The 11,788-nt window shown below is 42.4% G+C and overlaps 1 protein-coding gene across 1 annotated transcript; it reads left to right on the forward strand.

Moving 5' to 3' along the window:
* The first annotated feature begins 8,658 nt into the window (after positions 1-8,658).
* LRRC3 (leucine rich repeat containing 3) lies at positions 8,659-9,470 on the forward strand. Its single transcript, XM_038748796.1, has one exon. The coding sequence runs from the start codon at positions 8,659-8,661 to the stop codon at positions 9,430-9,432; it is 774 nt and encodes a 257-aa protein (XP_038604724.1). The 3' UTR covers positions 9,433-9,470.
* The last annotated feature ends 2,318 nt before the right edge of the window (positions 9,471-11,788 follow it).

Here is an 11,788-nt window from a genome sequence, read left to right on the forward strand (position 1 = left end):
GCTCAATAAATACAATTGAATGAATGATCGATCAGCACACAGCAAGCTCTCAATAAGCCCTTGATTGATGGTAGGAGTTGGTGAGGACCATCAAAAGCCATTCAGATCAACTCTACAAGGAAATTCACCCTTAATCCACGTGTGCTGCATCTCCAAGGAAACATTTATTCAGGGAAATATGGTGTGCCTAGACAATCCCTGTGGGATCAGTTTGAGGATGAACAGAGAGAGCTATTAGTGTTTGTCTCCCTCCTCTAGACTGTAAGCTTCCTGTGGGCAGGGAACATGTCTACCAACTCTGTTTTATACTCTCCCAAATGCTTAGTACAGTGTTCTGCACACACTAAGTGCTTAATAAATACTACTGGTGGATCGAAGGGATCAAAATCAAGTAGAAAATGGAGTCAACTGTGGTGGTAAAGGGAGAATAAAGGGGAAAAATATTTCCGCTACGGAAACTTCTGCGTAATGTTCTAGAATTTAAGCTCATTGGGTGCAGTAGATGAGTCTATCAACTCTGTTAAATTGCTATATTGTACTCTCCCAAGTGCTTAGTAGAGTGCTCTGCACACAGTAAAAGCTCAACAAAAATAAATGATTAATTGATGTTCCGAAAAATCCCGATGTTATCAACCTATCAACCAATGTTTCAGTGGTAAATAAAAGGTGAGGTGGAAGACAGAAAACAATTGAGAGTAAATGACTTCTGTTCCACCAGGTGAAATTCAAAAATGTTGTGGAATATTAAAAAATAAAACTTGGTTCAAGCAGTCTACAGAGGCAATGCTAATCCAGGCCCATGGCTTCCTGCCAATGCAGGCAGAACATCTATTGCTGTGGGAAAGAACACTAAGGAAGGTCCATATGGCCTACAGACCCCAATCAAAGTTGGTCTATTTATTCTATTATTCTCCCCCAAGAGTGTTGCACAGTGCTATGCACAAGAACTCAATTAATTTCTTTGGTTAAGTCAACTGATAAGACCAGGAGACGTGTTTCCTTCCATTCAATCGTATTTATTGAGTGCTTACTGTGTGCAGAGCACTGTACTAAGCGCTTGGGAAGTCCAAGTTGGCAACATATATAAGATGGGGATGAATTTACATTCTAGCACTTATCCTATCTTGCTTTGATTATTGTGTCAGCCTCTTGCTGACCACCCTGCCTCTTGTCTCTCCACACTCCAGTCTACACTTCACTTTTGCCTGGATTATTCCCCCAACCCCCAGCCAAAAAAAAAAGTTCAGTCATTTTTTTTCTACTTCTTCAGAACCTCCAGGCATCTCTTCATCAAATAGAAACTCCTTACCAGGGGCTTTAAAGCACTCATCCACCTTGTCAACTCTTATTTGGTTTCTTACTGATCTCCTATTGACTCACTTCACTCCTCTTAATGCCAACCTACTGCTGTACCTCTGTCTCCTCCAATTCACCACAGACAACTTGGCCCACATTCTCCCTCTGGCCTGAAACTCTCTCCCCCTTCACCCAAGAGACCACCACTCTCTCCACCTTCAAAACCTTATTCAATTCACATCTTCTCCAAGAGGCCTTTTGCCTATTTATTCTGACCATTTTGACACCTGCCTACATGTTTTGTTTTGTTGTCTGTTTCCCCCTTCTAGACTGTGAGCCCGTTGTTGGGTAGGGACCGTCTCTATCTGTTGCTAACTTGTACTTCCCAAGCGCTTAGTACAGTGCTCTGCACACAGTAAGCTCTCAATAAATACAATTGAATGAACATATAGAGACGGTTCCTACCCAACAGCAGGCTCACAGTCTAGAAGGGGGAGACAGACAACAAAACATATTAACAAAATAAAATAAATAGAATAAATATGTACATGGAATATGTATATATACATATATGTACGTGTATATATATGTATGTATGTAAATATGTATATGGAAGGTCTCCCTTCCTCTGCCAGGCCAATGTGGGACATGGGCACCACTGCCTTGCAAGAACTTTGAGGACGGGTGAAGTCCTAAGGAAGCTTTGAGACTTGCAGCTGTGGAATCCAAGAGTTTGCCTGGAGTCCGGAGGCATGTAAGGAATTGCCCCTTCCAGAACTATGTTCATCCCCACTCTTAGCCCTGCAACACTGAATGAAGCAGCGTGGCTCAGTGGAAAGAGCCCGGGCTTGGGAGTCGGAGGTCATGGGTTCTAATCCCAGCTCCGCCACTTGTCAGCTGTGTGACTGTGGGCAAGTCACTTCACTTCTCTCTGTCTCAGTTACCTCGTCTGTAAAATGGGGATTAAGACTGTGAGCCCTACGTGGGACAACCTGATCACCTTGTATCCTCCCCAGAGCTTACAACAGTGCTTTGCACATAGTAAGCGCTTAATAAATGCTATTATTATTATTATTATTACAATCTCCCTCTAGAAATTAGCACTTTGCTAGGAGCGTGAATTCTTTTAGACCTCCAAGGGTCAATGTACATACAATGCAAGCAACAGAGCTCTAAGCAGTTCTCTTTTCTGGGCTGAAAGGAATAATTTTAAGCCCTTGGAGAATTGGGATGAGTAATGTAATATGATTAAATGAATATTAGTGTCATCCATGTTGTCCATGGCTATAATTATAGAGGATGCTTTTTCCAGAGAAAGGGAAATATTCCTTGAGTTTGCCGATATAGAATTTCATGCTGAGCTTGGTTATATTATCTTCTCATGAAATTTAGTTTGGAAAAGATATTACATGGAGCAAAATGAGCCCTAACTGCCTTGAAAGGCTTCTGACTGCTTTGGGTAGATCAGTAATCCTTCTGGGAATCTACCTTCAGAAAAAAAAAATTGTTGGTTCAGTGGTATCAGGGGCCATGAATATTGGTCAGCTCTGGCAAATTACCTTGTGCTTTGATTCTTTATTCTGTAAAGTGGGATCAGTCCTTACCTATCTTTTAGAATTGTGATCAATAACTCACCAAGCTTGGCCACGAATATTGGTCAACTCTGGCAAATTATTTATCTTGTGCTTCGATTCTTTATTCTGTAAAGTGGGAACAGTCCTTACCTACCTTTTAGAATTGGGATCAATAACTCACTAAGCTTGGCCACGAATATTGGTCAACTCTGGCAAATTATTTATCCTGTGCTTCGATTCTTTATTTTGTAAAGTGGGAACAGTCCTTCCCTACCTTTTAGAATTGGGATCAATAACTCACCAAGCTTGGCCACGAATATTGGTCAACTCTGGCAAATTATTTATCTTGTGCTTTGATTCTTCATTCTGTAAAGTGGGAACAGTCCTTCCCTACCTTTTAGAATTATGATCAATAACTCACCAAGCTTGGCCACGAATATTGGTCAACTCTAGCAAATTATTTATCTTGTGCTTTGATTCTTCATTCTGTAAAGTGGGAACAGTCCTTCCCTACCTTTTAGAATTGTGATCATTAACTCACCAAGCTTGGAATAAAGTACTATAGACATGCGAATGTCATCACATCGGACTTCAGGACATTTTAGGCCAGGGTTATTAGCTATAAAGATTGAGGTGGAAGAAATGATCTCCTTCCTCCTTTATGCACATCATGCCATGTTCTTTCCTGGGGCGCGTACCATGATGCATAATGACGACTGCCAGCTCAGCTGGGGGCAGTGCCATGGTATGCCCGGCTAGGCAGTCTGCCACTGGATGCTGCTACCCTGCTCCATGCAATAGCTCAGGACTGAATTGGAAGGGAGGGAACTAAAGCTAGCAAAACTTCCTGTTTAGCATAACAATAATAATAATAAGAAGAAGAAGAAGAAGAAGAAGAAGAATTGTGGTATTTCTCAGATGCTTAATATGGGCCAGACACTGTACTAAGCGCTGGGGTGGATACAAGTAAATCGGGTTGGACACAGCCCCTGTACCTCACAGGGCTCACAGTCTTAATCCCCATTTTACAGATGAAGTAACTGAGGCTCAGGGAAGTGAAGTGACTCGTCCAAGGTCACATAGCAGACAAGCAGCAGAGCCAGAATTAGAATCCAGGTCCTTCTGACTCCTGGGTAGGTACTCTAATAACGATGGTATTTGTTAAGCGCTTACTATATGCAAAGCAGTGTTCTAAGCACTGAGGAGGTTACAAGGTGATCAGGTTGTCCCATGGGGGGCTCACAGTTTTAATCCCCATTTTACAGAGGAGGTAACTGAGGCCCAGAGAATCAATCAATCGTATTTATTGAGCGCTTACTGTGTGCCGAGCACTGTACTAAGCACTTAGTTAAGTGACTTGCCCAAGGTCACACAGCTGACAGTTGGCAGAGCCGGGATTTGAACCCATGACCTCTGACTCCAAAGCCCATGCTCTTTCCATGCTGCTTATCCATCAGGCTATGCTGTTTCATAGTCTCCCCTGCACTTACTCCAGTGGTCAACATACAGCAAGTGCTCAAAAAAAAAAAACCATTAGGACTGAGAGAAGCTGTAGACTGTGGAGGGGGAAAGTGGAAAGCAGGAAAGAGGGGGGAAGGCCTGGATGGGAGAATAAGGGTTGGGCATGTTGTTAAAGCTAAGCTTGGACAGACTGCATATGGAAAGTCAGGGCATGAGGGAGACAGCTTGTGCTGTGAGGCATGGAAGGGGGAAAATCAGGGAGAGAACAAAAGTATCATCACTTGTCTGCTCTGTGACCTTGGGTAAGTCACTTCGCTCCTTTGTGCCGCAGTTACCTCATCATCATCATCAATCGTATTGAGCGCTTACTATGTGCAGAGCACTGTACTAAGCGCTTGGGAAGTACAAATTGGCAACATATAGAGACAGTCCCTACCCAACAGTGGGCTCACAGTCTAAAAGGGGGAGACAGAGAACAAAACCAAACATACTAACAAAATAAAATAAATAGAATAGATATGTACAAGTAGAATAAATAGAGTAATAAATATGTTCAAACATATATACATCTGTAAAGTGAAGATTGAGACTGAGTGCCCCACATGGGACAGGGACTGTGTCCAATCCAATTTGCTTGTATCCACCTCAACGCTTAGTACAGGCTCTGGCACATAGTAAACTACTTGTACATATTCTACTTATTTTATTTTGTTAATATGTTTTGTTTAATTCTCTGTCTCCCCCTTCTAGACTGTGAGCCCACTGTTGGGTAGGGACCGTCTCTATATGTTCCCAACTTGTACTTCCCAAGCGCTTAGTACAGTGCTCTGCACACAGTAAGTGCTCAATAAATATGATTGAATGAATTAATTAAGATACCATAATTATTATCATTATAGGAAAGAGGGAGAAGCTTTGCACCAGGCTGACCTGCCTTCTGTTGTGGTGTCCCTACAAAGAAGCAACTTGGCTCAGTGAAAAGAGCACGGGCTTTGGAGTCATTGGTCATAGGTTCAAATTCCGGTTCCGCCAATTGTCAACAGTGTGACTTTGGGCAAGTCACTTCTCTGGGCCTCAGTTACCTCATCTGTAAAATGGGAATGAAGACTGTGAGCCCCCCGTGGGACAACCTGCTCACCTTGTAACCTCCCCAGTGCTTAAAACAGTGCTTTGTACATAGTAATGCTTAATAAACGCCATCATTATTATTCAGCACTTAGACAGTGCTTTGCACAGAGTAAGCACTTAATAAATGCCATCATTATTACTCAGCACTTAGAACAGTGCTTTGCACATAGTAAGTGCTTAATAAATGCCATCATTATTACAGTGTCTGGCACACAGTAAGCACTTAATACCATAATTATTATCATTATAGGAAAGATGGAGATGCTTTGCACCAGGTTGACCTGTCTTCTTCTGTGATGTCCCTACTCTTCACTGCTATGCCAGATATTGCTTGGAATTTTGCCTCATCGTATCTTTGCTTGCATCGTATCTGTTTTATTCACCCCATTTCAGCTCACTGTAAGCCTACCACTTGTCAGCTGTGTGCCTTTGGGCAAGTCACTTAACTTCTCTGTGCCTCAGTTACCTCATCTGTAAAATGGGGATTAAGACTGTAAGCCCCACGTGGGACAACCTGATGACCTTGTAACCTCCCCAGCACTTAGAGCAGTGCTTTGCACACAGTAAGTGCTTAATAAATGCCATTATCATTACTCTCTTTGTTTGCATGCCCTGGCCAGGGAAAGAGTGATGTGCCAAGCAGCAATTGGACACTGGTGACTGGACTGCGTACTAGAGCCGTACTGTTTGGCCATTTGATGTCACATATGTCAGAGAAGAAGCACAGCCTAGTGGATAGACCATGGGCCTGGGCGTCGGAAGGACCCGAGTTCTAACACGGGCTCCGCCACTTGTCTGCTCTGTAACTTTGGGCAAGACACAACTTCCCTGTGCCTCAGTTACTTCACCTGCAAAATGGAGGTTAGGACTGTGAGCTCTAAGTGGGACGTGAACAGCGTCCAGTTTCACTGTCATATCATCATCATCATCAATTGTATTTATTGAGCGCTTACTATGTGCAGAGCACTGTACTAAGCGCTTGGGAAGTACAAATTGGCAACATATAGAGACAGTCCCTACCCAACAGTGGGCTCACAGTCATATCTACCCCAGTGCTTAGTAAAGTGTCTGGCACATAGTGTTTGACAAATGCCATCAAAAATATTAATATGGCATAGAGGCAGAACTGCTCTATGAGGGGGTAATGCTTGATTTATTGGGATGCAGATGAGGGTGATTAGTCAGAAGTGTAATTAACAGCCTTTTTTTTTCCCCACATTCTATGAATACAAGGATTTCTATAGCACACGCTGTTGCATTGCCTCCCACAGTGCCTGCCTCTGCTTTTGGTGTGTCTTTTTTGCGGCGATGTTTTCCATGATTTCCAGATACGTTTGTTTTCTTCCCTTAACAGACCTCCTCCACCCACCCCCACAGCCACACAAATGCATGCGCGTTGTCATCTTAAAAAAGTAGACCAGCAACCCTTTGACTCACTATGCCACTGAACTCCGATCAATCAGTGCCCCTCATGGGGCAGGACACCAGACGGAGGAGGAATTCTCAGGAGGACTGGAGTTGTGACTGTGACTAATTCCCACAAAGCTTGTGGTAATTGTCTTGACAGTCATCCCTCCTTAGGGGCTCCTGTCACTTCCTGAACTTCAGGAGATTTCTCGGAAAATTAGTCCATTTCCACGGATTAGGAGGACATAGGCAATTTCTCAGTTATCCCTTTAAAAAAATCCATGCTTCTTCCAACACACCGAATGTCAGAGACAGATCAGAGGCTCTCCGATTACAGCTCTCAGCCTTTGTGAATGGTCTGCTCAGTCCTGCACGCTGTCTGGAAAGGGGGCTGAGTGGGAGAGGGAAGAGACAAAGAAAAACGAGGAGAAACGGGGGTCTCCACAAGTATGGTCTGGCTCTAAAAAATCCCTGTCCCTCCCCAGAGCGACACACTCAATCAGGAAAAGTGGATCAGCCGTAGTTTCTTCAGGAACGGAAAGGAAACGCCAGGAACATCTAAACCAACAACGAAGTGGGGACATCTCTAATCTACAGTTCAGGTAAGTGAACTTGAATCAAATGAGCATTTATTTTTTCTCCAGAAAAATGGAATTTGCTAAGTGCTTTCTATGTGCCAGGTATTGTACTCAGCGCTGGGGCAGATACAAGCTAATCTGATAAATACCCTGTGCATGTAACAGTCCCTTTATGCTCAGGGTGAACTGATTTAAGCAATGTTGACACACTTACAGGAGAGTGAGAGAAAGAGTAAACTGAACAGCTGAAGACAAGCTTATTTAATAGAGTGAAAAAAGTAAACTCAGGGGCGTAAAAAAAAATACTGTGGCACTTTTCCAGATTGTGTGGCTATTAGTAATTAGTTGTCACCAAAGTCTTTTTTCAAGCCTTCTGTAAACTTTCGGGAGCATAGAGATAAGACATCAATGAGAAATACTGCCCTGTAGAATTATCTACTTTGTTTCTTCTTTTAGCCAGATTCCTGAAGACAAGGAGCAGTTTCAAAGTAAAACCCCCTTACTATGTCATCAATTGTGAGTTTTATTCCATTATTTCTCTTCAAGTGTAGGAATTAGAAGCAGATGACTAAGGAACTAATTTTCTTGAAGGTTTAAACACCAAAATGGAAATTTATTTGTAGTTTTCAGGAGGTGTTTCAATCAGAATTCAAAGGCTATTGGATAATAGAAAAATATGAATATAATCCGGTATCCTTAACAAAATATCCATGTCCTATTTGAGCAAGTATCGTTGCTTTTCCAAAGCATGAACCAAAGATTGCTGAATTCAGTTCATGGCTTTTATCTAGTATATAAATAACCATAATTGAAGGGCTGTTTTAAGGCCAGCCTTTAAATGAGATTTCAGTAATACAAGGGAATGAGTTATAAAGGGTAGTTGGTAGAAATTTAACATCCATTTTACAGTAATTGATTTTGGTAGGATATACTGAACTGTAGGTTCAAATAGCTAACGCTCTAAGGCCGTTACACGTGTGTCACCAAAAATTATTTGAATTTGTCTACCCCTGGCTTTTTAGAACCTGAAGCAGTCTTCTCTGAAAGGCATGAACGGAAATCTAATGGCACTTCACATGACTCACCCACACAGAGAATTCCTGCTGGCTAAAAGTGAATCTCTATGGAAAACAGATTAAAAGGAGTCCTGTCAAAGAGTAAGAGTCTACACTCTCCATGCTGACTTGGAAGTCAGCCTTTGAACAGGAAGCAGAATGATCCTTAGGAAAAAGACACCCAAGTCTCCCCATCTGTACCCGGAAGGTTTTGCCTGTCTCTTCCTCTGCCTTCACGTCGGTGCTTCGTGCCCTCAACTGTGCCAGTGTACAGACCACACTGGGGTTATGGTGGTCTACTGCAGTTCGAGAAATCTCAGAGAAATCCCAAAGGACATTCCAAAAGATACAGTGTTCTTGAAGTTAGATGCCAACAAAATCTCCCAGATCCCCAGAAATGCTTTCAAGAACCTGACCCATTTGCAAGAGCTGGATTTATCGAAAAACACCATTGAGACGATTGACATCGCGGCCTTCAAGGGAGTGGCGGGGGGACTGAGGCTGCTCGACCTCTCCAACAATCACATCCGGAGCCTTCCCAAGGAAGCCCTCGTCAAGCTCAAGGCCAAAATCCGCCTCTCTCACAACCCCTGGCACTGTGAGTGTACTTTACAAGAGGTCTTGTGGGAACTGAAGCTCGACCCCGAGTCCGTCAACGAGATCACCTGCCAGACCTCTGTGCAGGAGGAGTATATTGGCAAATCCCTAATTCGGGTTCTGGATTCGGGAACCAACTTCTGCAACATCCACCACAAGACCACGGACGTCGCCATGTTCATCACCATGTTTGGCTGGTTCGCTATGGTGATTACATACGTCGTGTACTACGTTCGGCAAAATCAAGAAGATGCAAAGAGGCACTTGGAATACCTCAAGTCCCTGCCCAGCACCCAGGATGCTAAGGATTCAGATGCTATCAACACTGAACTCTAATAGCGAAGTCAAACGTAACTGTGCCGTTACATTGGTGAAGGGTGATTTAAGAGACTTCTGATAGAAATGCAAGAGAGAGACACCTTACTAATGATCTGAGAAGAGAAAAGTGATGATAGGGTACTTTCTACAGGTTTCCTTGATTACCTCTGAATCTAGATGGTTTAAAATTGTAGTTTCTAGTCTTGGCATTGAAAAAAAAAAGAGAGATGCTCCCACTCGAAAATGAACATTCCTAACCCACGCTGATAATAGTCAAGACCAGTTGTTTGAACAGGAGAATTTCTTCACCTAAGGCTACATAAATCTCAAAGGCAAGAGACAAAGAGTTGCAACGGTGCTATGTCCCTGTGGTAGATCTTCAAGAGGGAGGCTTCTGAAAGTTAGAAACACAGAATTTGTCCAACTCAAATTTGGAAGGTCACATGTGAGAAGAGCAGAGAAAGGAAAAGCCCATTCACTCCGTGCCTGGTTTGTAATAGGCAGGGAATCACTCCTGTCTCTAGCTGTGATTGTGCCTTGTTTTTTATTCCTTCAAGTTATCTTTAAGATGCCCTACCTGAACTAGAGAATGATGAAAGTTCTTAGTAGCATCCAGAAGATTTACTTCACCAACAGCTTAACAACCCTGCAGCATGATGACAAAACTGAAGTCCTGGCTTCAAGGCTGTACTTTTCTATGGAAGCACTCCAAAGTCAGCATAAGACATTTAGAAAACATGAATTTGCTATTTTCCCCACAAAAATGTGCCATATGTACTTATAAGAATTTTATTTATAAACATCTCTTCAGGAGTGACATTGGAATGAGATTACCTTAGGTACTTGGCTCATGAAGCTTAAATGGTTATAGATACTATCCAAAGGAAGATAAGATTTTGTCCTGGAGGTACAGACAGGGAATATGTCCACCAACTCTGTAGTACTTTGTCAAGCATTTAGTAAAGTGTTCTGCACACAGTAAGTATGACTGATGGATACAAGTTAACCCTCTAAAGCTGCCAAGGGAGTATCAACTGCTTATGTACCCCACCTCAATCCCAAAGCACTTATATAGAATTCTGTAATGTATTTATTTATATTAATGTCTGTCTCCCCCTCTAGACTGCAAGCTCCTTGTGGAAGGAGAATGTGTCTACCAACTCTGTAGTATTGCACTCTTCTAAGCTTAAGTGCTTAATAAATACCACTGATTATAACATTACAGGTTAAAGAGGACGGGAACAGGTTACATTAGATCTATGAAGTGAGTTGGAGTATTTGCAAGCTTTCTGCTCATACGAAGCCAGAATAAAAACCAGTGTTTTTTCTTATCTATGAGGCTAATATCTAAAGGTACAGATAATGTTTTCCTCAGCACCAGGGGATGAGGGGGAGGAGTGTCATCAACCTGTCAGTATAAAATTGCCAAAAAATGAAACAAGTTTATTTATGGAATGAATGCTATTTACAGCCTTTTTACTTAAATGGTTTGATTTAAACCAACTAGTGTTTGATTTTCCTCACTGCAAAGTGCATTCAAGAAACTTGAAAGATGTTTTATTCCTGTGATTTTGTGCCTGGAGACTATGTGGCAGAGTTACTGAAACTACAGAGATGCAAACTTGACAGTGATTTATGAAGGAAGTCCAAGGAATTTGGAATTCTGCGGGAAAAAGCCATTTGGACTTCCTAAAATGAGTGGGTGACTCTAGGTTCTGCTAGGAAAATACTTGAGTCTGAAGACAAGGAAAGCAAGCCTGATTATAGGGTGCATAGCTCATGGGCTTTGTAGGGGTAGAGGGTCACCCCCGGAGCAATGATCCTCTCTGTCGATTTTAAATGAGGATTGCTTCATAGAGCCAATCAGTCATCATCAAGCTGAAGCAAAGGGTTAAGGCAATCTTGAATCTCAGCAGAAAGTCCTGCTTTTTCCTGAATTCCCAGATCACACAATAGGAAATTATACTTGAGTAGTCTGGGAAATAAACTCGATTCCTTGCTTTAGTTTACCCACAGAAGCCAGCTGAAGGAATATTAAGCATTACTGCTCTGGATCAAGTGACTTTCAGCACTCATTCCAAAACTTTGGGTTTTTCTGGTTTGATATCTTTGATGAGGCACAACTGTGCTATGGCCAATGGCCACCTGCAAGGCAGATTGTCACTCTTCTGTCCCTCCTCATCCTCCAGCAATAAGAGGGCCCCTTGGGCATTCACTTATCCCCTGTTAAGGCTTCCTGGATCTCAGAACAGCCACTGTTTAATCAGTGGGGCTAGGGCAAATTGGAGACTCAGAACCTTTAAAACAAAACATAACCAAAAATACACATACTGAAACTCCAACGTTGATCATTTTAAAGTTACACATTTATTTC

Source organism: Tachyglossus aculeatus, chromosome 7, assembly GCF_015852505.1.
Source record: "Tachyglossus aculeatus isolate mTacAcu1 chromosome 7, mTacAcu1.pri, whole genome shotgun sequence".
In the NCBI taxonomy this organism is placed as follows: domain Eukaryota; kingdom Metazoa; phylum Chordata; class Mammalia; order Monotremata; family Tachyglossidae; genus Tachyglossus; species Tachyglossus aculeatus.

What these genes read in the sequence shown, in the direction of transcription:
- LRRC3 (XM_038748796.1), top strand. Translation starts at nt 8,659, where the DNA reads ATGATCCTTAGGAAAAAGACACCCAAGTCTCCCCATCTGTACCCGGAA.